Here is a 25,018-nt window from a genome sequence, read left to right as displayed (position 1 = left end):
TACATGATGATGTCACCAAAGTGTGGACTCCGGAGTGTGCCATTTGGGACAGGGCCACAGACTGCAAGTGCAAGTCTACTTGACGGCACCATAAAGGTTTCCATTAGCCACCGCATACATCACAAAAGTCTCCCTTCTAAAAGCTGAAAAATCTTTTCAAGCTTATTTCTTTGGAAAGACCACAATATTTCTTGTTGTCTTTCCTTTCCAAGACAACAATAAATATTGTTATTTGTTGTTGTTTGACAGCTCTAATCTTAAGGTTTCATATCTCTGAAACTACCACCTCATAACAGCAAGAGTGTGCATGCCATGGGCCATATATTTTATCTGTCGATTTTTATATTAAACTACTAGGCATTAGGCAACTTTCCACTGCTTTCATCCTCTCTGTTTTGTGGTCGAAACATTTTTTCCCCCCAATTAATTGTAATTTTCCACCCCTAACTGTTCCTCCAACACAAAACCACACTGTGGCGAGGGGGGCGTGGTTTCGCGAAGTATGTAGCGAGAGAGGAATCAGCGAGCTGTGCGGTGAGTAAGTAGGTCAAGTGCAGATGATGAACACCTGTGTCTGATTGCAGTGATTGGCGTGGAGAGACTGCATAAACTGCTGAGAATGAGAGAGCGGCGGAGAGAGAAGGGCTCGGGACCCGCACGTATTGAGAAGTGGCACATCGGGAAGAGTTTTGCATCAAATGGAATGAGTTTTGATGTAGTGGGAAGAGTATTCGTCTGACTGAACTGAGAGAGCTGGAGACATACAGCGAGAGCTGCTACAGCGGAAAGAGTGTTTATAACGGTTTCTGTAGTCCTGACTACGGTGAAGGCGCACGAGCGCAGCTTTTGTTTTCTTTTGATTTTTACTGTAAATAAAGTGCGAGTCCCATTCCCACTTCCTGACCTACACCACACCCCCGATTTCTCACGCTGAAGTGTCAACCCAGTCGGTCAAATGCCTGAAAGATAAGTTTATCTATAGATCTACCAGTTGAGCCATTCGTGATCGACTAGTTTTACCGCAAATTAGTTAAAATATCCTGTAATCTATAGCGAGCGAGCGTGCATGCGAGACAGATGTGTTGAGCTCCTAACGGGGCGCTCCTAACCGCGCACGCGCACAGGACGGCAGAGAGGTAAACGAGCTTGCGTGTCTTTCGCAACACAACCCATTGGACAGTTACACTGTATTGAGACAGTTGAGAAATAATAATATTTTTACAGTTTTCAACAATAATTGTCATTATTGTTATATAATGACAATTATTATATTGTCATTATATAACAATGACAATATAATAATCTCTTATTATATTTCTGATTTCTCAGTTTTGTCATTATTTTAGCAAATAATTTATTTTATATGTTTTGAGACAGTTTGTTTGAAGAAGTTTTAAAGAGTTAGTAAAAGAGTAAAGTAAAAGTTAAAACTTTTTTATTTAAGTAGGCATCTATTTTTTATTAAGTATAGGCCTATTTATTTTGTATTAATACATAACCTTACTGTATTCATTCATAATGTATCATTATTGCGTGACATTTGTATCAATAATCGTCAAGCACAGGGGACTTCGCGTAGTGGGAGGGGGCCCCCAAATCAAATTCTGCTTAGGGCCCCCAAAAGGCTCGGACCGGCTCTGGAGACCAGACAGACAGTGTGAGTTTTTTGTGACAATTGTGAGGGAAATACACAATTTATTCCCTTAAACTGTGTAGTCAGCCGTTCTCCCTCCCATCTGCACTGTGTGAATTGTGAACGCAGGCAGGTCAGTGAGTTACAGGGCGCTCCTTGTCTCCATCCAGTTTAGGCTGGTAAAAGGCCTGTTATATAGTTTATATAGAATTAAGTTAGCAATAGCAGAGTTGTTTGTTTTGCAGCACTGAGCAGTTATTTTACATAACTTTATCATAAAAACAGTACAAAAGCATTTCCAGATGACAAATATCTGGACATGCTAGTAGTTAATGTTAATTATTGTTTTCTAAGAACAGAATGTCAATTAAAATGTTAAATGTAAAATTAAATGTAATGTAAATCTCCCAAGAAATTATGTACAGATACCAAATACTTTGACAATCAATATATACTTAATACACTTCTGCTAATGCAAGGATTTTGTGTTTATATTTTTCCCCACACCAAGCCACGCCCCTCAATAATCCCCTCCCCCATAACCCAAGCCCCGCCCCCCAAAATCTCACTCTAAGCTGAACTCAAAAGTTGGCAGCCCTGTTTTTGCATGTTATTTTTAAATATGCTGAACAAATTCTAGTATTTGCTAATCAGCCGATCTTGTCCGCCAAAATCAAGCATATGTACATTGCAATGTACATGCCCCATGCAAATAAATGCTGCTTAAATAATTCACTCAAGAGTTGTCATGACTGAACTGTGGTTCTGTTCACACAGCACAAACCAACCAACCAATCTTGTTTAGTGTTGGGAAATTACTGTAATTATAGAATTAGATTGTCAATGTATGGACATAACTGTATTTCACATTGCAATCAAGATTGTCAGTTGAATACTGATAATAGTTCCTATGTAATGCCAAATATCAGTGAGTAGAGGGCGCTGTTGAGTCAATTTTGGGGCATTGTAATTGCAAAAGTCTCTTTTTAGCAGTTTATTACCACCCAGACCCAGTCAACTTTAATTTTCGCCTTTTTTATCTAGCTTCAACTGAATAATTTTATTAAAACATTGCACATGCATGAAAAGGATGTGAGAAATAACATGTAGGCTGTAGCTAAATTGTCTAATGCTTGCCTTAAACCACACAAATCACGTGCTCATCTAAGGCTTTGAGAAACAGTAGGGTGTCAGTCAGCTGGAGACAGAGAACAGAAAACATTGATACAGGTGCTCTTTGGTTAAGTGTCTTTTAGTTTATTTTAGTGTTTATGTTTGAATGATACTGACAATTTTTCACACAACAGATAAAAACAAACTCTTACTACTAGCATGTTTGTGATAAATAGGCTGGTAATGAAAATATGTCAAGCACATGACAGTGTAAATATGATGGTTTTTTTTTTTCTTTTCTTGAAAGCATGATCTTTTCATATGTCTTATTCAACTATTACTCAATTGCCAAACAAGTCTGAACAGTAAACTACTTCACACAGAATGCAACAATGGATTCACTAGCTTACAGCAATATTTGGTTAAAGGTTTCCATATGAGACTGAATCAGGACACTGCCATTGAAAGCTTTCCCTTTCATACCTACATCCAACATAATTTAATACAGTTACTGACAGGATAAAAAAAAACAATTTACATGAAAAATTTTGGTGATCAATTTATATTAAGTGACATTACAAAGACACATCTGGCATAAAAAAAAATGGTAGGCCTACATGAGTTTTCACCTTCCTCCTCTATAATCTGAGAGCAGATAAGCAGTGAAAACACAGAAAACCTTTGTATCAGGTTCCTCGTCTTAAAGAGAAATGATTCCTCTGATAAACCAGCACATGAGATAAAGGAAGGCAGACCATCTCCTCTGATTGGTTCTGGTCAGGTCAGCAGGTTTTTAGCATTCGCTGGCCCTTGCTGTAAAATAGAAAAGTATTGAAGATTAATATCACATTTAAATATTTAATGAACTGATTTTTTATGTTTAGGATATTCATCTATAGATCAGTCTCTTACACTGAGAACACAGAGGGAACCGATTTACCTGAAGGCCTGAGAGTGGTCAACTTATCAACTTATAATATTATATTATTTATGTTTCTTTGGGTTGACAATGTCCCAATTCATTTTTTCATGCCAATTCATCTGTCTGATCTGATGTCAGAAAGTTGCAGACCTCCACAAGACATTTTTTGCAGCTTAGTTTAAAAGAAATGCTTATTTTCACTGGAAAGTTTTGAGGTTTTAAAATTACAGCATGTTTTCTTTGTACAAAGAACTCTTTCATCTCAAAAGATCAAGGAACATTTGACACTCATGGCCCCTTTAAATAATTTAAATTAAATTCGAATTCTTTTATTCTTCTCTATAGACAATTAGATGCTGAATAAAACATTTACATAGCACATCTTTGTATTCTGTTTCCCCAACCCCACCCTCAGGGATCATGGAGTGTAAATACTCCCCGGGGAGATATTATGAGTCATCCTGTAAACCATGTGACTGGTGCTGTGGAGACGGGCCATACGGGCCCACCACTGAGCACAGACCCACTGTATCTCACTGCATCACAGGGGAACTGGAACAGCAATAATTAGCAGATGGATTTCATGCGTGGAACACAGGTTTATAAGTGGCGTGTTTCATAAGGGAACTTGACGGGGAGAGTTCTGATTTATACCAGGTTACCAGCACTGGTTTCATGTTACTGGTAGCACAGGCAGATGAGGGCGGTCATACCTGTGTCATTGAGCATCGCTTGAGCGTTACTTCCTGTCCTCCTCCTGTCAAAAGAGAACTGCGCTTTTAGAGCTAGTCAATGTGTATATACTTTGATGTACATACAAGTAAAACACCACAATGTGAATTTATTAACTGTATAAAAATTAGCTGTACCCAATATTATTAATTTTATACCTTTTGTCCTGGTTGAATTTGCATCTGCAGTGGCCACCTGTAATAATGGCAAAGGATCTTGTTAAACAGGTTGCTGGCTGAATCAAAAATATGTCCAGGTCACATTTCAACTCAAAATCCAAAGGGAAAAAAAATAAATCAAGCAAGAGTTATGGCCATATATCAGCATGTCTGAATATTGTCAGTTCAGCGGACTATGTAAATAAATCCAATGATTTCATATGCCACGGATTTAGGATCTGCTGTTGTTGCTAGCCCACAATATAATAAATAAGCCTCAGTTATTAATTAGAAAGCTTAATAATCAAGAAGTTAATATTGAGTAACTTAATTTTAGACAGTTAAATAAAAAATACTTAAACAGTTCTAAACATAATCGCCAAAAAACAGTAGTGGCGTTTTGTTTGTAAATGGTTTGGTGTTTTTGAACAAACTGGGCGAATGATTCAATGACTGAATTCGGGAACCATACTAGCATTATACTCCTACTTCTGCCAAAGAACTATACTGTACAATTTGTTAAAGTAGTAGGCCATTGGGCTAGGTTTGTTGTGCCGACCTGCCAACCTTTTTTTGTCGCCATCTAATGGTTTAACTGGCTATGTAACATGCAAATAGATCGGCCTATATATCTTAAATCTTGTCTTAACATTTGTCAAACTCACTTAGGAGAATAGTAATGCCAATCAGACACAGAACTGCTGCCAAGATCAAACCTCCAACTCGAAGTCTGTGATAATCTAGTGAGAGACAGAATAAATGACAACGAAAGAAAATGTGAGATGATCTTAAGAACTCTTTAAGCACTGGATTATGGATGATAGACTGATAGACTCAAACGATGTGTGCAACTAACCAAAAGTGAAGGGGTCTTCCTCTGCTGCAAATCCCAAATCAAAAAAAAAAAAAAAAACATTAATTAGTGCATGTAACATTGTGTAAAATTATTTTATCCACAAGGATGAGAGCAGAATCAAAAAGAAACAGTGTAATTGAAAAGTGAAATCTCTTACTTGTCTTCTGACCTTCTGCCAACACAAGGGAAAAAACTACAAAAATAATAGAGCATATTAGTATATTAGCAACATAATATCCAAAGATTGTACGGTCACATGTGTGTGTGTTTATTATTATTTATAGTTACTTGTGGTCTATACAGATAAAAGCACCTTAATGAATTTACATTTATATGGTAAGAGACAGGACAACAAGCAAGAAGACTTCAGAAAATGCTAAAAAAAAAAACTCACGTGTCAAGAAAACTAGTGCCAAAGTCTTCATCATGACGATGTGGTTGTAACCTGCAATACAAAATTAGGTTTGCCATGAAAATATTAAACATACAGGTAATAAAAATGCATCTACTCTACATAAAATTATCACTAATTTACTTTCTTAAAGGGATAGTTCACCCAAAAAATTAAATCATGGTTTGGGATGACTTGAGGGTGAGTATTGATGACAGAATTTTCATTTTTGATTGAACTAACCCTTTTAATGCATGTTGCAGGCCTTGGGCATGATGCATCAATATCATTTTTTAAAAATTAAACTTTTAATACAAATTAAAAAACTTTTTCTTCCCCTCCAGCCACCTGACTTTCTGATCCTATTATCTTCAGAGGAATAAATTCAAGTCCCTCCCTACATTTTCTCAATGATTATCCTTTTTCTCTCAGACACAAGTCAGATTGCAGTAAAGTAAAATGGATTGTTAATATGAGCTGAAGATTTTCACATTAAAACACATGTAATAATTCAGTTAGTGTTGGAAAGCATATCATGTATCTGCTGCGTACATCAGAGCAAATTCCCATTTTGCTTTGCAATCCACTTATGCTCTAAATATAACATGAATCCCCTTAATGCCTGAATCATTGTCCTCTGCCAGCTTCACTTCAACAAAAATGGGGAAAATAAAATGACCACAATCCTTGCCAATGCATCTGATCTGATTAAATATACCGAAGCAACAAATAGCAGCTCTTGAGAACACACAGCAGACTTGGATCAAATGTCAACAACGGCCTGGAACATCTCAGCAACCAAATGTTCATACAGCAACAAAACAGCTGCTAGGAAACACACATCAAGACGCTAAACCCCTTCATATAAAAGACGACCTTTGTGCTGGAGGTTTACATGATCTGACAAATGCATATTTACGTCTACGTCGTAATGAAAGGTGCACTGTGGAAACACGCTGGAGCACCAATCCAAAGCTTAGCTGGGATTTTCCATTTCGTCTCTGAGACTAGCGGGAATGCTGTGCCCATCCCTAGCAGCACGAGATGATGTAACTCGCTCCACCTTCAGCTTCCATTCCGAGCATGGTGGCAGAAAAGGGGGAAAGTAATGGGTTCACACCAGAGACGTGCTGAGACAAAATAAAGTCCAGAATTTCGGCCCTTTGATCAGAGAAGCCTTTGTCAGAATGAGCAGTGAACAAGGCAGCAGTTCATCTTTTCAGAGAGTCACCAAAAGAGGTTTAATAAATCCCTTGTGTCTGTTTTTATACCCTATTATCTTGCACATGAATTATCTAATCTTCTTCTTCTTGTAAACACGCATGCCACATGTTTTACGTCATGAACATGGATTAAATGTATTTATATAGTAGGCCTAGTTCATTTTATGTTCTTTAACATGGGTGCCTGGTCAATTTGTTTATGTAAATCAAGTCAAACTAGCTTCTGTGTAGAACAAGACATTTGCAAACAGGTGCTAGTCTGATAGTGATTTCACGTGTCTGTTAAAGGAATAGCCTAGTGAACTCATTCTGTCATATTTAACACATTTAAATAGAGCCTTCTGAATATTCAGATCTTGAATGTTGGCTACATATGTAAATATATAGTGCAAATCTGTATCACTTTTACGTTAAAAATGTTTCATTTTAGTTGCTTGGCAGACTTGGTGAGTACTACAAACTGACAGTCTGAGCTTTTTGTGGCAATATTTCAGTCCCCATTTTGGGGGGACTGAACCATCGAAATATAAACATAGATGCCTCATCAGGGACTGTTTCGATGGGCCACTATACATAAGCCGTCGTCCGCCATATTAGAACGGTCAAAACACCGGTCTGTGACAATCAAGAGCAAGTTGACTGCAAGTATAGGTCTCTGCAGGACAGTAATAGGAGTTACCAGATCAGTGTGCTAGGCCATAAACAGAGGGGTCAGATGAAGGGCATAATTTTCATTGCATGATAAACACCCACCAGTTTGAAAACACCCACAAATTTAGAAACGCCCACTTTTGTTCCGCAGAGACCCCATACTCGTTGACTGTGCGTCTGCAACCGTAGTTAGACGCATGAATATCTTTATCGGCAATAGACTTCAGCAGATGATTTTGCTAAACTAACACAATACAAAAAAAAATACTACCGTATTAAACCTGTAATATTGAGTTAGTTAATACACATAAAAACACAGACTAACACATTCTCACCTGTGAAAGGTTATCACATTTCTTCGGGAATTTAAATCTCGGCAGATTTACAACCAGAAGATACGCAATGTTGTAGCATCATTGATTGTTACTGTGAGTGACGACACGCTGACCGTTCCAAGATGGCGGGCGCGGCGATGTGTCTAGAGCTGTCAAATTTGGATTCTACGTATCCACCTTATTCCTGATGACCTTACTGCGTTTTGAATTATGGGTGGCACTTCCGGTTTGGGGAACTTCCATTCAAAAAGGCTGAAACGAATCATTTCAAATCATAAGGTTGCCCTACAAATAAAGCTGATCCGTCAGTTTGACTGGATGAGCTGTCAGTTTTCCTTAATGATTTATTTTCAGACCTCATGAGAATAACGTTATACTTGGTATTTTAACGTGACATGTTATAACAAGAATATCTATGGCAAGAGCTCTTTTCAGCCGCTGCTTTCTTTTCCTCGTGATTATTTTCTTTTTTCCCTTTGCAATCCGCTGTAAAAGGATGAAAAAGGACATATACTGCACATTTGTGGTCTGTTCTTCCGAATTTAATTTACGATATATTCAATTAATAATTCACCGGAATTCACAAAGAATCTCTCGTTATTCTCCTCAAACCCTCACGTCTCTTTCCACGTTTGTTTTCACAGGTAAATGCAATTGATAATCTGTCAAAATGACGGAAATCACTTTGAAATAGTATCACGTAATCCTGAAGTTAATGAACATTTTTGATTAAGGCAACATAAGTTACATAATAATACAGATATATATATATTATACAGTGATATTTAACCCGTCCGTTATTGCTGCGGGAAAACTCGCGCTTTTGGGGTTATTTGGTGTGTTGAAAGTACCTTGTTGATGCTTTTACACTTTTAAATTTCCTTTTAATGTCCGATAGTTGAAGGGTGAGTAGATTAATGTCATCTCATTGTAACACTTTTTTAATTAATGTCATCTCATTGTAACACTTTTTTAACGTATTGCGTTCATAGAGGGAGCCTTTTCACTGATTGTTTACAGCTTAACGGAAGTTATACCCACAATTTGCGCGGTAACACTTTACAATAAGGTTTCATTAGTTAACATTAGTTAATACACTAGTTAACATGAACTAAGAATGCACTACTTCTATAGCATTTATTAATCTTTGTTAATGTTAATTTCAACATTTACTAATATGTTATTAAAATCAAAAGTTGTATTTGATAACATAGTTAATGCACTGTGAACTAACATGAACAGCTGAATTTGTATTAACTAACATTAACAAAGATTAATAAATACAGTAACAAATGTACTGATCATTGTTAGTTAATACATTAACTAACGTTAACTAATGAAACCTTATTGTAAAGTGTTACCATTTGCGCAAAGCATCATGGGGCATAGGAAAAAGGTGGATACATTAGGCTTGTTTGAGATGCGCCTTGCCTAGTCTCAGCCTCAGACGTCACGCCCACGGAACGTTGGGTGGCTAAACGTCTGATGCATATGGTACACTTAACTGGAAACACTTCAGGAATGTCGAAGTCGTCATCTGATTGGTTGAATGTTATCGGATTTCCGGGGGGCGCGAGTGTCGCGTTTATTTTCGGTCCGCCGGGAAACAAAGCGCAGACGTGTGATTGCGGAAGAAAAACTGTTGTGTTTACATGAGTGACAATGAGCATTTATCAAGATCAGCTAAACGTAGGATTCTCAAAAGTATGCGAGGTTCACGGCATAGACTCTTGAAGTTTTCTTCTCCTTCTTTGATTTTCTATGCTGACTGACTTGTTGCATGCCGGTCTGTTGTTGTGGGGACATTTCCACGCACCGAAACGTGCCGCTGAACGAAACGAACTGTAATTGGTTGTTTTACATGTCGGTCAAACGGCCTTATGGGCGGGCCTTAGCCAAAGAAAGCTGCTATGAATTCCAGACCTTCAGCCGTCAGTCTGAAGGTCTGGCTACGCGAGACTACGCCTTGCCTCGCCTGAAATGTATGCGAGAGTAGGCGGCTGCAGTGAGGGGAGGAGTGAAAAAAGCGCAGGCAAGCCGGACAGATCTCTCTTCTCGCAGTGGACCAGACACCTGTGAGATCAAAGGCGGCTATCGCGAGATTCACGCTCATGCACAGTGTTGCTAATAAACTGGATGTAATTTAAAGGTATAGCAGAGGATCTTTCCGAATTTTAGAGAAGACCCACCCTCTCCAATTTTTTTTAAAAATGCACATGCGCAACACTCTATTTGCTCCCGAGAGGGAACGCCTATTAAACGTGTGCACGAGAGAGCATGATAGCTTACATTAACTTTTACTAGCAGTGATTTTAAATGGATTTCTCCAAATAGCATGACAAACTTTACCTGTCAAGTAGAATCTTCGCGACTGCTGCATCAGTGGGAAGCCCAACATGTGCTTTTAGCGCAAGCCAGCGTCTGAAATATTCACCCAAAATCACTCTGGTCTTGTTTCTATATCCTGCGGCCTTTCTCTTCTTATCATACACTTCGTATACATTTTTTCTCTTTCAACCCTCAGCCATTTTCAAAGGAATGGCTGAAACCGTAACTCATCACACATAATACAACTGAAAGTGTGCATGCGCAGAAAGCGAAAACAACATAGGGACGAGCACGTACGACGGCCTTACGTAAACATATCACCAGAATGATTGACACTTAGGTGGACCAATAGTATAGACTACCCACCCGGAAAAAGAAAATCCTCCGCTATACCTTTAAGTTCCGTTGCTTTTATATGAAAATAAATATAATGAAGACACCCAAAGTACTTGTTATTTAATTCCATTCCAAATAGGCTACGTGTTTATCAATTTTTTTTTTATGGGGGGGGGGGGGGGGTAAATAAAAATGACATTGCATAACCCATAGAGATCGCACTGTCAGAGTCAGTTTGGGAATATTCACACATAATGTATACATATAAAACATGATATCAGAGTTTTAAAATCAAACATTTTAAAAGAGATCAATACATCGGGGTTGTTTAAACCAATGAGCATTAAGCTGTGTCGTCAGCAAGTCGTTTCCCATCGTGCTTTTGATCAGCGCAGTCGGTGGAGAGCAACTGCGCGCGACTGCAGAATCCTACACGTGCGTCTTGCGGTCGCGAGAGTTTTTTGACATACGTGAGCATGACATTAGAGCAAGGCGGACCGCACTCGGACACATTTCTAACCGGCCTGCATCTCGCGGTGATCACCGGTGATTGATTCTGCGCAGATTTTGCTCATCTCAAACAAGCCTATTTCTATGATCGAAACTGACACTGCTGTCTGTTGCTAGGACGCACCACATACATTCTGTTGTTGCTTTTGTCCAGAACTTTACTTTGGCGAATCAAAAACAGATAAACAAGGCAATAATATGTCAAAAATGTAAGTTAATCAATATCATTGTTTACTGGAGTGGTTTATAAGAACAATATCACACTCGCAGTTGCGCTGTTGTCTGTGTAGCCTACCAAAACAGCTTCGCAGGCTTTTTGAATCACTCATTCTAACTTTTTTCTCGTTTGAGACGGATTCTGACAGACATCTTGGGCTTTCGTAGTGGGTTTTTTCTTCATTGATTCTTTCTGCAAATTACATAATTATACCAATAGGTGGCGACATGTGACCGTAAGTTGGGTAACCTAACTTTGGGTATTATTAGCGAGTCACTGAATCACTCTCAGGTAACGCCACTTGCTCTTTTTGGATCGTTTGAAACTAGTTTCGTTTGAGTGACAAAAATAGACAAAGTACAGTAACTGTCATGTCTCATATGTAAGATTCTTGTTTCTTTAACTATTGTATAAAATAAATATATTACCTGCCATAGTGTTTGTCTAAACAGCACGATTTCGAGTGTACTTTCTTGAAGTGTTCAACCGTTAAAATCCTGTGACCTTATGTAGCCCCGCCCCTTTTCAGCGCTGCGATCGTTGTCTTTTGTCTTCCGGTTCCGGTCTGTATTTTCACTGCGATCTCGCGCATTTATGATGAACGGATCGTTTTAAAATCTTCCCTGTCTACTGACAATTGTTATTTAGAGATCTGTTTTAAATATTACAATCCTCATGATCACTTTAGTTAACTTTACATTAAGTAAATCCACTGAGCTAATTACTCCTGGACAGCAATGCCATAGAAATATACCATAGATAGAGAGTAAAATAAATATACAGAGCGACAGCACAAACGGAAGTTCAAAAAGATGACTGCGCCCTCTTTCTCTGGCGCATAAGGTCTAAATAAAAACCTATTTTTTTTACAGTCTATGATAAAAACTGATTAGGCGTACTGAAGGAGTTTTCATTTTAAACAACTCTTTTAAAGTTATAATCATAAGCTACTTTAGTAGTACGCTCATAACGTTCTGTGTTGTCTTCTACATAAAGTACATGTAGGCTATTTTATGCTAAGTGTAATTGACATATTTATGTACTTAATATAAATACCCTGCAATTGTACTTTTGGTAAACTAAATTGATACACTCCTAAACTAGAACAACTAATAATCCACTTTATCTAGAAATAGTGCTGAAGTTCAACAAGATACATTTAAAGTATATTTATTTTATCATGCTAAAGTGGAACTATTGCAATTATACTTTAGGTATACTTTAAATATCTTCATTTAAAGACTGATATTATACAGAGATCATGCAGTTGCGCAGTAAAGGAGTATTCCAAATAAAGTTTAATTATAATATTTATATCAATAAGTCCCAAGCGATATATCAGTAAATATGTTAATGAATTTGTAGTATACTTAGTATGAAATAAATGTATTTTAAATACATTTTGATATAGGTTTTTTCACTAGGGCAACCAATAAGTGAAACGACAAATAGTTATTTTATCAGTACCATGCAGTGCAAAGATAGTTCTTCCAAGAATCTGGCAAGAAAAGCTGTTTCTAGATATTTCACAATCTTCTTAAAGCTCATCATGTTACTGTACAAAGAACTGAGAGAAAAGGAGAGAGCATTTCATCTCACTGTTCTTGTTTCAGGTTTGGACAGTCTGGACGTTTTAGCACCCTCCTGCCAGCAGAATCACCCAGGGTGCACGAAGATAATAATGAAAGTCCTGTGATATGGTACGGTCACGTTGGCTTGCCAGTGAGTGAGTCATGGGAAAGAATGAGGAATTGTGTCCAACATCACTTCCTCATCTCACAAACCGACCTTCCCTCTTTCAATGTAATGCCTTGTTTCTTTCTTTTTTTGCAGTTGCCATAGTTCATTCATTCTAGAAACAATAATGTCTCTCAACCCTTTTTGCTCCTCTTGTGCAACATTGAATCCTCTTTCAGGAAATGAGATATTCAAACCAGATAACAAAGGAATATCGCTCACTCTCAGTGTCTGAGCAAGTCGATACTTTAGTTCTGTATTGTGTTTGCTTGTATTTTGTCATAGTGTTTTACTTATTTTAACAACCCCCTAACCATAGAGGTAATAAAATTGGCTGAATAACTCGCCCTGCACAGTTTGAGCTACTAAAATTGTGACTTGTTGTGCACTGCAAAAATGTGTTTTTCTTACCTCAATAACAGATATTAACAGATATATTTTAATGAATGTTGTTTTTGAAAGGAATAGTTCACCCAAAAACGAAAATTACCCCACCACTCACTCTCAAGCCATCCTTGGTGTAAATTACTTTCTTCTTTCAGCTGAACTCAGTCAGAGATATATGAAATTATAGCCTGGTTCTTGTAATGGCATTGAATAGTGCCCGAGTTTTTGAAGCATGAACAAGTGTACGGCCGTTGCCAGAAGCCAGTGATTATAGTTTTATAAAGTTTTAAATATGGATATTTTTCTTACAAAAACCCATCACTTCGCTTCAGAAGGCATTTATAAACCCACTGGAATCATATGGATTACTTTTATGATGGAGGGATGCACTTTTTATGGCCTAAAAACTCGGGCACTTTTCAATGCTATTACAAAGCTAGGAAGAGCCAGGATATTATTTAATATAACTCTGATTGTGTTTGGCTGAACGAAGAAAGTCATTTACACCTAATGGCTTGAGGGTGAGTAAATTATAGGATAATTTTCATTCCTTTAAGACAAGTGATCTAACTCATGATTGTGTGCTTTTAACTTCGTCCAGCAGGTAGCCGACTACCAACCACCCAGAACACCGTAGACCAGAGATGTAGCAACCACACGGCAACCTGCTAAAAATCATTCATAAACACCTTTGCAACATCCTGGCAACCCATAGCATCATGGTGGTGAGTGCAGAAATGGCTCTTTCTGGATGTAAGCTTACTAGCAGACACAAATTAGTAAACACAGTTGTCAGTCCTACACTTCTCTCTCCTAATTATAGTTTTTATATTTAGATCATGTCTACTACTGGTTTCGTGACCAAAGTCAGTCTAAAGGCAGTTATTTACAGTTCTGCACCTGAATTGAGGCTGTTTAAGTAAACACTGAATGAAAAAAATGCTTTTAATTAGGGTTAAAAAGCATTGCATCTGCCCCATACTGGTGTGAGCAGCAAGCTATCTGTTTGATTGGCTGGAGATTTGATCACTCTCCAGTTGATGGACACGCCTCCTTCTCTGCACTAATTTGATCAATCTAGTAATTATTGCGAGCAACAGCTGGTGTGGAGGTGGAGTATGTTCTGTGTTGAAGAAAGGAGAGAATTATGTTGAAGTAGCAGCTGGTAGGCAGTGCCGCACGCACATTGTTCTCTTTTTTGGTTTCTTTTTCCTATCCGCAGTAAACATGTTATATACATATACACACACTCCTGGGAAAATAAAAATGGACAAGCCCAAAATGGCCAAACAAACACTAAGCTTTTAATTGTCTTAAATACAAATTATTGGTCAGGAAATTAGCAAAATTGAAGCAAATCCACTACTTAAAAATCATCAGACTGAAGTTTTTGGCAGAATATGGGTTGTCACAATGTAACACGAGTTGCGTGGTGATGCTCCAGAGCAGTGTCTTCGAAAATCTGCTGAGAAATATAATAATAAATGCATCTCTTCCACAGTGAAGCATGGAGGAAGAGTGTCATTGTGTGGGGAGCCTTTTAGCTGCTGGTGTTGGTGAGATGCTTCACTGTGAAAAGTCATTTAATGCTTTGGAGTAGAGGAGAATATTGCAGAATGGCTTGCTTCCCACAAATGCGGAATGATCAGATATTATTGTTCAACAAGACAATGCTCCTGCCCAAATTGCAAAGACAACCAAGAAGTGGCCTGAGAACAACTCTGAGCTGGTCCGAGTCCAGGTTTGAACCCTATAATGAATATTTAGTCTCACGTTAAACTCAAAACGAACTGGGAAACATTTTTCAACTACCAAAGAACGGGTTGAAGCCATCAACATTAACAACACTGACTCTTCCTCCTGTAAAAAGCTGTCTGCAAGTTGGGAAGGCTATTCTGTGCTATTCTGTGCTAAGTTACTTTATCTACACTATTTGTGAATGCTTGCTAATTTCCTGACCAGTGATTTGTAAACAGATAAATGGGCATATAATAGTGGTGATATTACATAAATTTTAAAAAATGACCATGTTTACCACGGATAGGAAAAAGAGAAAGAAAGCAAGCAATACACATACATATTTGTATAAGTGTGTGAGTGGTCAGTGTACTTAAGTCACATTTGGCCTCACCTACTTTTCCCAAACACCCCGCACTCCATATAAGAGAACTTGACACAATCACATGGCACACAAAGGATGCACGCCATGTACACAGGAATCCAGACTGCAGCTATATTAGGAACGAAATTCCACCCCTGAGAACAGGCTGTGAACTTTGAAGTATTGTATGATTATACACTCCAGCACAAACACGCTGACAGATGCCCTTTAGTAACACAGGCCGTTTAAAATGGAGGTAAAGTAAAACCATGTAGTTCAACAGTGTTTTTACAGACAAACCACTCCAGAAAAGTCCTCAATATATAACTAGATTTGTATTGAAGTTCACAGTGCTTTCAAGCTCTTTGCTGTCCAGAGTGACGCAGGAAGGAACGAGACATTCTGTTGAAATGAATCACTATTATAAAAACCACAATCCCGCCCTTTCCAGTGGTTGATGTAGTGCTGTCCTTGTGCTCCCTTCAGTTAACAAACATCTGTTTCCATGAGCAGATCATGCAATAAACCCAACATGCTGAAAATATGGCCATACGCATCTAAATGTAATCCTGTCACACTACATTTTTCCTTATTTTGTGATAAAAGAGGCTAACCAATTTTGAGACGGTGGGCTGTCAGGATGCATCTCCAACTTTAAACACCACATTAGACTTGTTTACTCGTGAACGACTGGATTTCATCAACTTTTCCATATTCACAGCCAGCTCACGATTAAGCCTCCATGTTCCTTATTCAGATGTTCACAAATATACATTTTCTAAGATCTCTCAGTAAACTAAATGAATCAAACGTACAGTAGCAACACTTAGTCCATAAAACTCAAATAATAATACCAATAATATTAAAAGCACCAAGAAACATAGTAAATAGTATTTCTACATGTTGTAGCACCAGTCGGTTTCTGTCATACAAAACACAGTTGGATTTTGTTCAAATAATATTCAATGAAGAAGGGATTATTTACAGGCTGGTATGTTCTGCAAAGAATGTATGTGCCTGTGATCTTTAAAAGTCGCAGTGATCAAGGGCGCAGCTGCTCTCCACAGTGAAGCTGCTTGACATTCCAGTTTCCAAATCACTGGAGGAAAACTAACTCAAACAGTGAGGTCCAAGTCTGAGACCACCTTGAAAACCTGGATTTGTTTTGTTTTGTTATTAAGCCTCCAAATAAATGTAAAACTGATCCCCCCCCCCCATAAGTAATTGTGCAACACTGACTACATGAACTCTATTGTACAGACTCTTGTACAACTCCACTGTCGCTGTCATTAAAGCAAAAGGGGGATGAACCAAATACAAAATTTATATATATTTTTCAATTTGAGTTTCCACTTATATTGTTCTGCATAATGTTCAAAATGAAATTAGTATTAAATTAGAAAAATGCTAAGAAAAAGTGCATTTTCATTAGTGGTCTCAGATTTTCAGACCCTAATGTTTTTTACTCAAATAATGTCTGATTATCTATATATTTTTTCATGTTGAAATTTTAGGTATACTTTTTTTTCTTTTATAAAATAAATGTTATTGTCAAACAGACTAACAGCTGGAAAGTATGTAAAAGGATACAAAGATCCCACATTAAACACCAAGTAAAGTGTGTCGTCAAAAGTCCTTAAAAAGTTTCTGAATGCTTAATTATCATATTTTAATACAATGAACTTGACTAAATCCATCAGCCATAACATATGTTTCAGTTAAAATGGTGTCCAGAATTGATTACTCACCTTTATCAAGGAGAAAGAAACTGAAACGTTGAAGTTTGAAACGTGGTTGTGGAGGAACCACCCTAAACACACGTAAAAATCGGATCTAGACAGACTGAAACCAACACCCTAAACAATCCGCTCAACAGGTTGGCTCAGTCCGAGTGGGTTGAGTTTTGAATGAAGGATCCTTTTCTCTGGGAGAGCAACTCTGATAGTTTTTAGTTTGTCATGCACGCTCAGGCTAAATTGATTCTACTGGGTGGACACAATGATTCACACTGGCTCTAAAACAATGCTTTGCATTGTGTTTTAGGGTTGAAGGAAACGTTAATAAACTTAGCTTAAGCAGTACTGGTTATTTTCTGTCAGGACATTATTCATTTTTCAATGGATTATTTACAGTGTACAGCCTTTAAAATAATGTTCCAAAAGGGTGTTTTTTGCAGCGATGTTCATTTTTGGTTCCTCAAAGAACCTTTCAGTGGACAGTTCTTAAAATAATCGTTTTTTTTCTTAGTGTAAAGAACATTTTAAAGAACCGTTTATCACCATAAAGAACCTTTTGTGCAAAGGTTCCATGTATATTACAGGTTATTCATGGAATCATAGATGTGATTAAAGAACCTTTATTTTTAAGAGTGTACAACACTGAGGAACAGAACAGGTAAAATTAATATAAAAATTAACTGCTATTATTATTATTTTAGCATTCCCCCCATGCTTCAATAATGCATTTCAGCATTTAAGTCAATTTATTATAAAAGTTATCCAGACCACCTACTGGAAAAAAAAAGACTTGAGTTTTATCTCGCAAGGCCAGCCAGTGTTTGAACATCTCTCAGCCAAAATAACCTCAGGCATTAAAAAATTACTCACATGCATTTTTGCCGGCCCATAACTGAGAATCTTTATTAAAGCGCCACTTGGAGAGATTACTGAAAATGTATAGAATAAATTTACAGATTCAAAATAACAGCAGCTCAGTTTTTTTTGTAGTTTTTTTTTTGGGCAGGAACTGTGATTAATGAATAAATTAAATGGTTGAAAACTGTTGAAACGATGGAAAAACTACATTGAAATGAAGTACAAGTGAGAAGTGGAGCTAGTTAGCCATCTGTAGTTTCTAGTCTTCTACTCGATCAAATATCCCATGGAAAGTTTCAGCGGATTACGTCCCTGATCCTTAGATTTTGCTTGCATCTTCTTCACCCCTGTCAAAAAGATAAGGCACATTTGAAACAAGTTTTTTCTTTTAATGCTAAATTTTGATTTCAAAATGTGCATCATTTTACTGAGATGGTAAAGTTTAAGTGTGGATTTGACGTTGAGATCAGGTGACCTACTTTCTTTTTTGTTTGCACTGCCCCCCTGTGAAGAGAACAATCTGTTACTCTTTCTGTGAGTATATAAAGTCAAACATAAGGTTTTCGTTAGGTAGAAAATGCGTGTAAAAATTCGGAGCTACTTACAACACAAAACTGTAACCCCTCCTGCTACAAGCAGGGCTGTGAAGACCAAACCCCCGATCCTCAGCGCCTCGTAGTCTAAAAAGTGCAGCAGTCAGCAGCTAGCCAATTTTAAGACTGTTTAATTTAGCTTAAAAATGATATTAAAAATAACGTTTAATAAATGGATATTTATTATATTTATGTATTACTATTAACTAATACTATTATAAATGTGTGTGTGTATGTGTGTTAGTGCTGTCAAATCGATTAATCACATCTAACATATTTTTAATAATATATAACAACATAATAATAGTATTTTATAACATAATATATGTGTGTGTGCGCATTAAATATAATGTGTGTTAATAAATGTAATAAATATAAAATAGCTATGTGTGTGTATGTATATATATATATATATATATATATATACACACACACACAGCTATTTTATATTTACTATATTTATTAAGTTTTATTTATTAGAAAATCATGAGCATCTGCCTCAGAATACTTACTGTAAACAAAAGGATCTGCAAAGGCAAAAAAAGAGGAGAAAAGTTAGATCGCTCTTGAAAACAGACAAAAATACTGCCAGAAATGTTCTCATTGCATAAGACTGATAATCTCAAATGTTGAATAGTAATGTAAGAATCAAACACTTCTGCCTTACTTGCTTCAGCTTGACTGAAGAGCGCCAAGAGGACTACAGATGAAAATGAAGATATGTGACAAATCACTCACAAAGAAGGAGATCATTACTGACATTAACAAGTATTCTATCAAATCACTAAGTCCAAGTATACTGTAAATGTGGACGGAAAGTCTCTTTTGAATGTTTGACCTTCAGGCCCAAGGTCACAGATCTGTCTGTGACCTTTACTGTGGACATAAACAGTCATGACTTACCTGTAAGGAGAACTAGTTCTGTGAGCTTCTTCATTTTTACCCCTCCTGGTCAAGGACACACACACACACACACACACACACAATAAATTAGTCTTTTTTTTTTTGTCTCCTAAAGGGATTGTCCACCAAAAATGAATAAATAAATGAAATTCTGTCATTTACTCATGATGACTGGGGCTCTAAAATGACAAAAAGCACCATAAACGAATCATAAAAGTGATCCATACAACTTGTTTCTGAACAATGTCAGAAGTAATAATGTTTAACATGCAAGTGAATTCTTTTGAGTCTTTTTTATGAATCAGTTGATTCAGATCCTTCTTGAATCAGACTGATTCAGTTCTCTTATAATCACCTGAATTGTCCAGTCAGCCCACTGTAGTGGTAAATTATAAGTGAATGACAACGTAAATTTAGGGCTGTTCCTTACACAAAGCTTTGATAAGGTTTCAGAAGACAGCGCTCATCTTTATGATGTTTTTTTTTCAGTCCCCATTCAGCTTCATTACATTGAAAAGAGTGGCCAACATTTATGTTCCATGAAAAAAAAAAAAAAAAAAAACAGGTTTGAACATCATGAGAGTGAGTAAATGACAAAATGACAACTATTTTACAGAAAAACTTAAGATAAAACATACTAATGATTTATTTTGAAATCATTTTCAGTATACATCACTAACAAAGTCAGCATGGGCTACTTGCAGCACTTATAATTAGATCTAATATGTTTCTTTCCCATGTGCAGGTCAGTGGTGAGACGCAGAATGTTTGTTAAGAAACTCCAGCTGTAAACGCAGCTGAGAGAAATCAGCGCTCGTGTTTTAAAAGTAAACATAGAAACGACGGGTCAACGCAGTCGGGACGCAGGACACTGCTGGTGTACCCTTGAACGCCTGGAGGTGTTTTGGAAAATTTGCCCTCCCACCTCCTCTGGTTATGGAATCATCTTAGAGTGCTTTGGATCAGAAAATCAGCACTTTCTTGATCTCACTGACCACACATGTGCCCTGAGACCGATGTCTATGAAACGCTATTTCTTTCTCAAGTTGTTTCAAACCTCTATGAATTTCTTTCTTCTGCTGAACACAAAGATATTTTAAAGAATGTCGGTAACCAGACAGTTGATGGACCCAAGTGACTTCCATAGTATGAAAAAAAATACTATGGAAGTCATTGGAGTCCATCAACTGTCTGGTTACCGACATTCTTCAAAATATCTTCATTTGTGTTCAACACAAGAAAGAAATTCATAGAGGTTTGAAACAACTTGAGGGTGAGTAAATAATGACACAATTTTAATTTTTAAGTGAACTAATCCTTTCATGCTTCGTATAGTCTAAAAAGTTACTATGATTATCTTTTAAAACATAATTCCTCTGAATTAAGCCTTAAATTAAGGTTCCAGAAGGGGGTTTTCGCAGTGATGCCATAGAAGAACCATTTTTAGTTTCCCAAAGAACCTTTCGTTGAACATTTGAATAATCTAAAGAACCTTTTGAGAAGTGGAAAGGTTCCTTGGAGGTTCTTTATGGAACCATCAATACCAATAAAGAACCTTTATTTTTTTAGAGTGTTCCAGGGAATATTTACACAAATTTCATGTAAAATAATTCTTGAAATGTCCACATATCTAAAATCCCATGGGGTCACCTTCAGTTTTGCACCTGATTCTGAGAGAGATAATGACTTCATAGCAGTGTCAGAAATAACAATGGTGAGCAAATTCTTTTGAGTCTTTTCTATGAATCAGTTGATTCAGATCATTCTTTAATGCGACTGATTCTTATTATGACCTACACCTGGTCCAGCCAGCCAATTTTCAAAATGTCTACATATCTAAAATGCAATGGGGTCACCTTCAGCTTTCGGCCTGATTCTGAGAGAGAATCTTTATCTAAGCATTGTTAATCTTTAGGTAAATTAATAACTTAGACCACGAATTATGTATTTAATCACAAATGGCACTGAATCAAACATTAATGAAAATTTTCTAAAGATCCTAACTGGCATGCAAGCTAAATCAATAATATTACAGGAGGTAGTTCTTCATTACATCATTCCCATGTCACATTTAGCACAATCCATTAAATAAACTGAGCATCATCTTACCTTAGCAGAGGAACTGATGGCTCTCCGAGGCGGTAGATGTTGGATGATGCTCCTCAGGTAGGGTAAACTCACAACCTTTCTGTCTTTTCTATAACCTTTAAAAATAACTCCTCCTTACTGTATACACATAAACAAAGCCCAGCATATCAGATCGATGAATTTTGGGTGTGTGCATCACGTCATCCTGTCCACTGTTTAGCCCAAAACATGACCTGTGTGTTGATGAATTACACACAGCTCAAAAGTTGTTTAAGATGGAGGCCAGCATGAGTACACGACAAATCAATGTCCTTTAAATGTTCTTTACTAGAGGTATTAAAGCGAATGTCCTTTACGCTACAGTCAACAGTAATGTGACACTGGGCAAATAAAAAAAAAAACTAAAATTAAAAAAAAAAATCATGAATTATTTAAAAAAAGTATAGAATATATAAATATGTTTTACAATATATGTCATTATATAATATATGACTAAATGTATATTAAACAAAAAACATAAAAAATATTCAAGAATATAATTTTTTAATAATAATTATATAATAAATATATAATATATAAATATTTAGCAATATTTGTAATGATATATATATATATAACATGTTTATTATACAATTGTATTTATATACACTCACCGGCCACTTTATTAGGTACACCTGTCCAACTGCTCGTTAACACTTAATTTCTAAGCAGCCAATCACATGGCGGCAACTCAGTGCATTTAGGCATGTAGACATGGTCAAGACAATCTCCTGCAGTTCAAACCGAGCATCAGTATGGGGAAGAAAGTTGATTTGAGTGACTTTGAACGTGGCATGATTGTTGGTGCCAGAAGGGCTGGTCTGAGTATTTCAGAAACTGCTAATCTACTGGGATTTTCACGCACAACCATCTCTAGGGTTTACAGAGAATGGTCCGAAAAAGAAAAAAACATCCAGTGAGCGGCAGTTCTGTGGGCGGAAATGCCTTGTTGATGCCAGAGGTCAGAGGAGAATGGCCAGACTGGTTCGAGCTGATAGAAGGGCAACAGTGACTGAAATAACCACTCGTTACAACCGAGGTATGCAGCAAAGCATTTGTGAAGCCACAACACGCACAACCTTGAGGCGGATGGGCTACAACAGCAGAAGACTCCACCGGGTACCACTCATCTCCACTACAAATAGGAAAAAGAGGCTACAATTTGCAAGAGCTCACCAAAATTGAACAGTTGAAGACTGGAAAAATGTTGCCTGGTCTGATGAGTCTCGATTTCTGTTGAGACATTCAGATGTTAGAGTCAGAATTTGGCGTAAACAGAATGAGAACATGGAACCATCATGCCTTGTTACCACTGTGCAGGCTGGTGGTGGTGGTGTAATGGTGTGGGGGATGTTTTCCTGGCACACTTTAGGCCCCTTAGTGCCAATTGGGCATCGTTTAAATGCCACGGCCTACCTGAGCATTGTTTCTGACCATGTCCATCCCTTTATGGCCACCATGTACCCATCCTCTGATGGCTACTTCCACCATGTCACAAAGCTCTAATCATTTCAAATTGGTTTCTTGAACATGACAATGAGTTCACTGTACTAAAATGGCCTCCACAGTCACCAGATCTCAACCCAATAGAGCATCTTTGGGATGTGGTGGAACGGGAGATTCGCATCATGGATGTGCAGCCGACAAATCTGCGGCAACTGTGTGATGCCATCATGTCAATATGGACCAAACTCCCTGAGGAATGCTTCCAGCACCTTGTTGAATCTATGCCACGAAGAATTGAGGCAGTTCTGAAGGCAAAAGGGGGTCCAACCCGTTACTAGCATGGGGTACCTAATAAAGTGGCCGGTGAGTGTATATATGAGACTTGTAATTCTGTAAATGGCCTCAAGTCATTTTGATATTATATTTATTAAAAAATATAAGAATATGAATATACATATACAGTGCCTTGTGAAGGTATTCTTACCTTTTAATTTATTTTTTTATAATTTTTTTTTTAACATTTTGTCATGTTGCTGCTTTGTTACACAACTTTAAAAAATTTTTTTTTTTTTTTATCAATCTGCACTGACAAAGCAGAAAACAGATTTGTGACAACTTTGCAAATTTATTAAAAAGAAAAAACTGAAATAAGTACATTGCATAAGTTTTTTGTCCCCTTAACTTGAAGCACCTTCAAGCCTTTTTGGGGTATATGGTGCGACAAGCTTTGAACATCTGCATTTGCCGATTTTCTGCCATTCTTCTCCTCAGATCCTCTCAAGCTCTGTCAGGTTGGATGGGACCGTCGGTGGACAGACATTTTCAGGTTTCTCCAGATGTTGGATTAGGTTCAAGCAGGCTCTGGCTGGGCCACACAAGGATGTATGCACAGAGTTGCCTATAAGCCACGAGCTCTTGCATTGTCTTAGCAGTGTGCTTAGGGTCACTGTCCTGTTGGAAGGTGCCCTTCTGCCCAGTCCGAGGTTCTGAATGCTCTGGACTTGGTTTTCATCAAGGCTAACTCTATATTTTGCTGCGTTGAGCTTTGTTTTCTGACGAGTCCCCCAGTTGTCATGTGTCCTCGCTGAGGAGAGGCATTAGTATGGCCACTCTCACATAAAGCCTAGATCAGTGGAGTGTTGCAGTCATGTTTGTCCTTCTGTGATTTTCTCCCATCTCCATATACCTGTATGATCATGTACAGTATCTCAACCAGAGTGACCATCAGCTTCTTGGTCACCACTCTAACCAAGACCCTTCTCCATCGATCGCTCAGTTTGGCCAGGAGGCAAGAGTCCTGTGGCCGCTTGCATAAACTGCTTAGACTAGTCTTAAAAGTTAGTCATCTATTTTTTTCTTCAAAACTGGTCCTTTTTAAAGCCAGTTGGGTAGATCGGTCTAATTTGAATTGGAAAAGTAAGACTGCTCATCACTTGTCTAACTGCTAGTTGGTCAAACTAGTTCTTAAGACACAGACTTAACAAAGTGGCTAAGTTTATGCAACTGACCCAACTGTGAAAGCAGTCTTCAAGAAAGAAAGAAGGGGAATACTTTTGCAAGGCACTGCATATATCATTATATTTTGGCAGTCTGGAAAATATTATTCATTCAATTTGATATTAATTGTGCATTGCCAAAATTGAGCACATTTGCAGATGTTCACAAGCTAAAATATCTGGAAATGCATCAAGGCAAGTAACCAATTGAGTGGTTATAAGCAAAGTA

The 25,018-nt window shown here is 37.5% G+C and overlaps 2 protein-coding genes across 2 annotated transcripts; both read right to left on the bottom strand.

Annotated features, from left to right (window-relative positions):
• Window positions 1–3,143: 3,143 nt before the first annotated feature.
• Window positions 3,144–17,537, bottom strand: fxyd3 (FXYD domain containing ion transport regulator 3). The gene is made up of 8 exons (XM_056243884.1): window positions 17,379–17,537; window positions 5,809–5,859; window positions 5,572–5,607; window positions 5,415–5,438; window positions 5,224–5,298; window positions 4,559–4,595; window positions 4,382–4,425; window positions 3,144–3,559 (listed from the first exon to the last, which is right to left on the bottom strand). Exons 2-8 carry the CDS (start codon window positions 5,840–5,842, stop codon window positions 3,540–3,542), a joined length of 270 nt encoding a protein of 89 aa, XP_056099859.1. The 5' UTR covers window positions 5,843–5,859; window positions 17,379–17,537; the 3' UTR covers window positions 3,144–3,539.
• Window positions 17,538–18,411: 874 nt separating this feature from the next.
• On the bottom strand, window positions 18,412–21,936 carry fxyd11 (FXYD domain containing ion transport regulator 11). Its single transcript, XM_056243878.1, has 7 exons — window positions 21,830–21,936; window positions 19,721–19,765; window positions 19,485–19,517; window positions 19,330–19,344; window positions 18,830–18,904; window positions 18,704–18,728; window positions 18,412–18,571 (listed from the first exon to the last, which is right to left on the bottom strand). Exons 2-7 carry the CDS (start codon window positions 19,752–19,754, stop codon window positions 18,544–18,546), a joined length of 210 nt encoding a protein of 69 aa, XP_056099853.1. The 5' UTR covers window positions 19,755–19,765; window positions 21,830–21,936; the 3' UTR covers window positions 18,412–18,543.
• Window positions 21,937–25,018: the final 3,082 nt, after the last annotated feature.

This window comes from Rhinichthys klamathensis, unplaced genomic scaffold, assembly GCF_029890125.1.
Source record: "Rhinichthys klamathensis goyatoka isolate OS25496 unplaced genomic scaffold, OSU_Roscu_1.1 h1tg000860l_1, whole genome shotgun sequence".
Lineage (NCBI taxonomy): Eukaryota > Metazoa > Chordata > Actinopteri > Cypriniformes > Leuciscidae > Rhinichthys > Rhinichthys klamathensis.
Note: the sequence above shows the minus strand (reverse complement) of the source record. Positions and strands in the feature narration are given on the sequence as shown.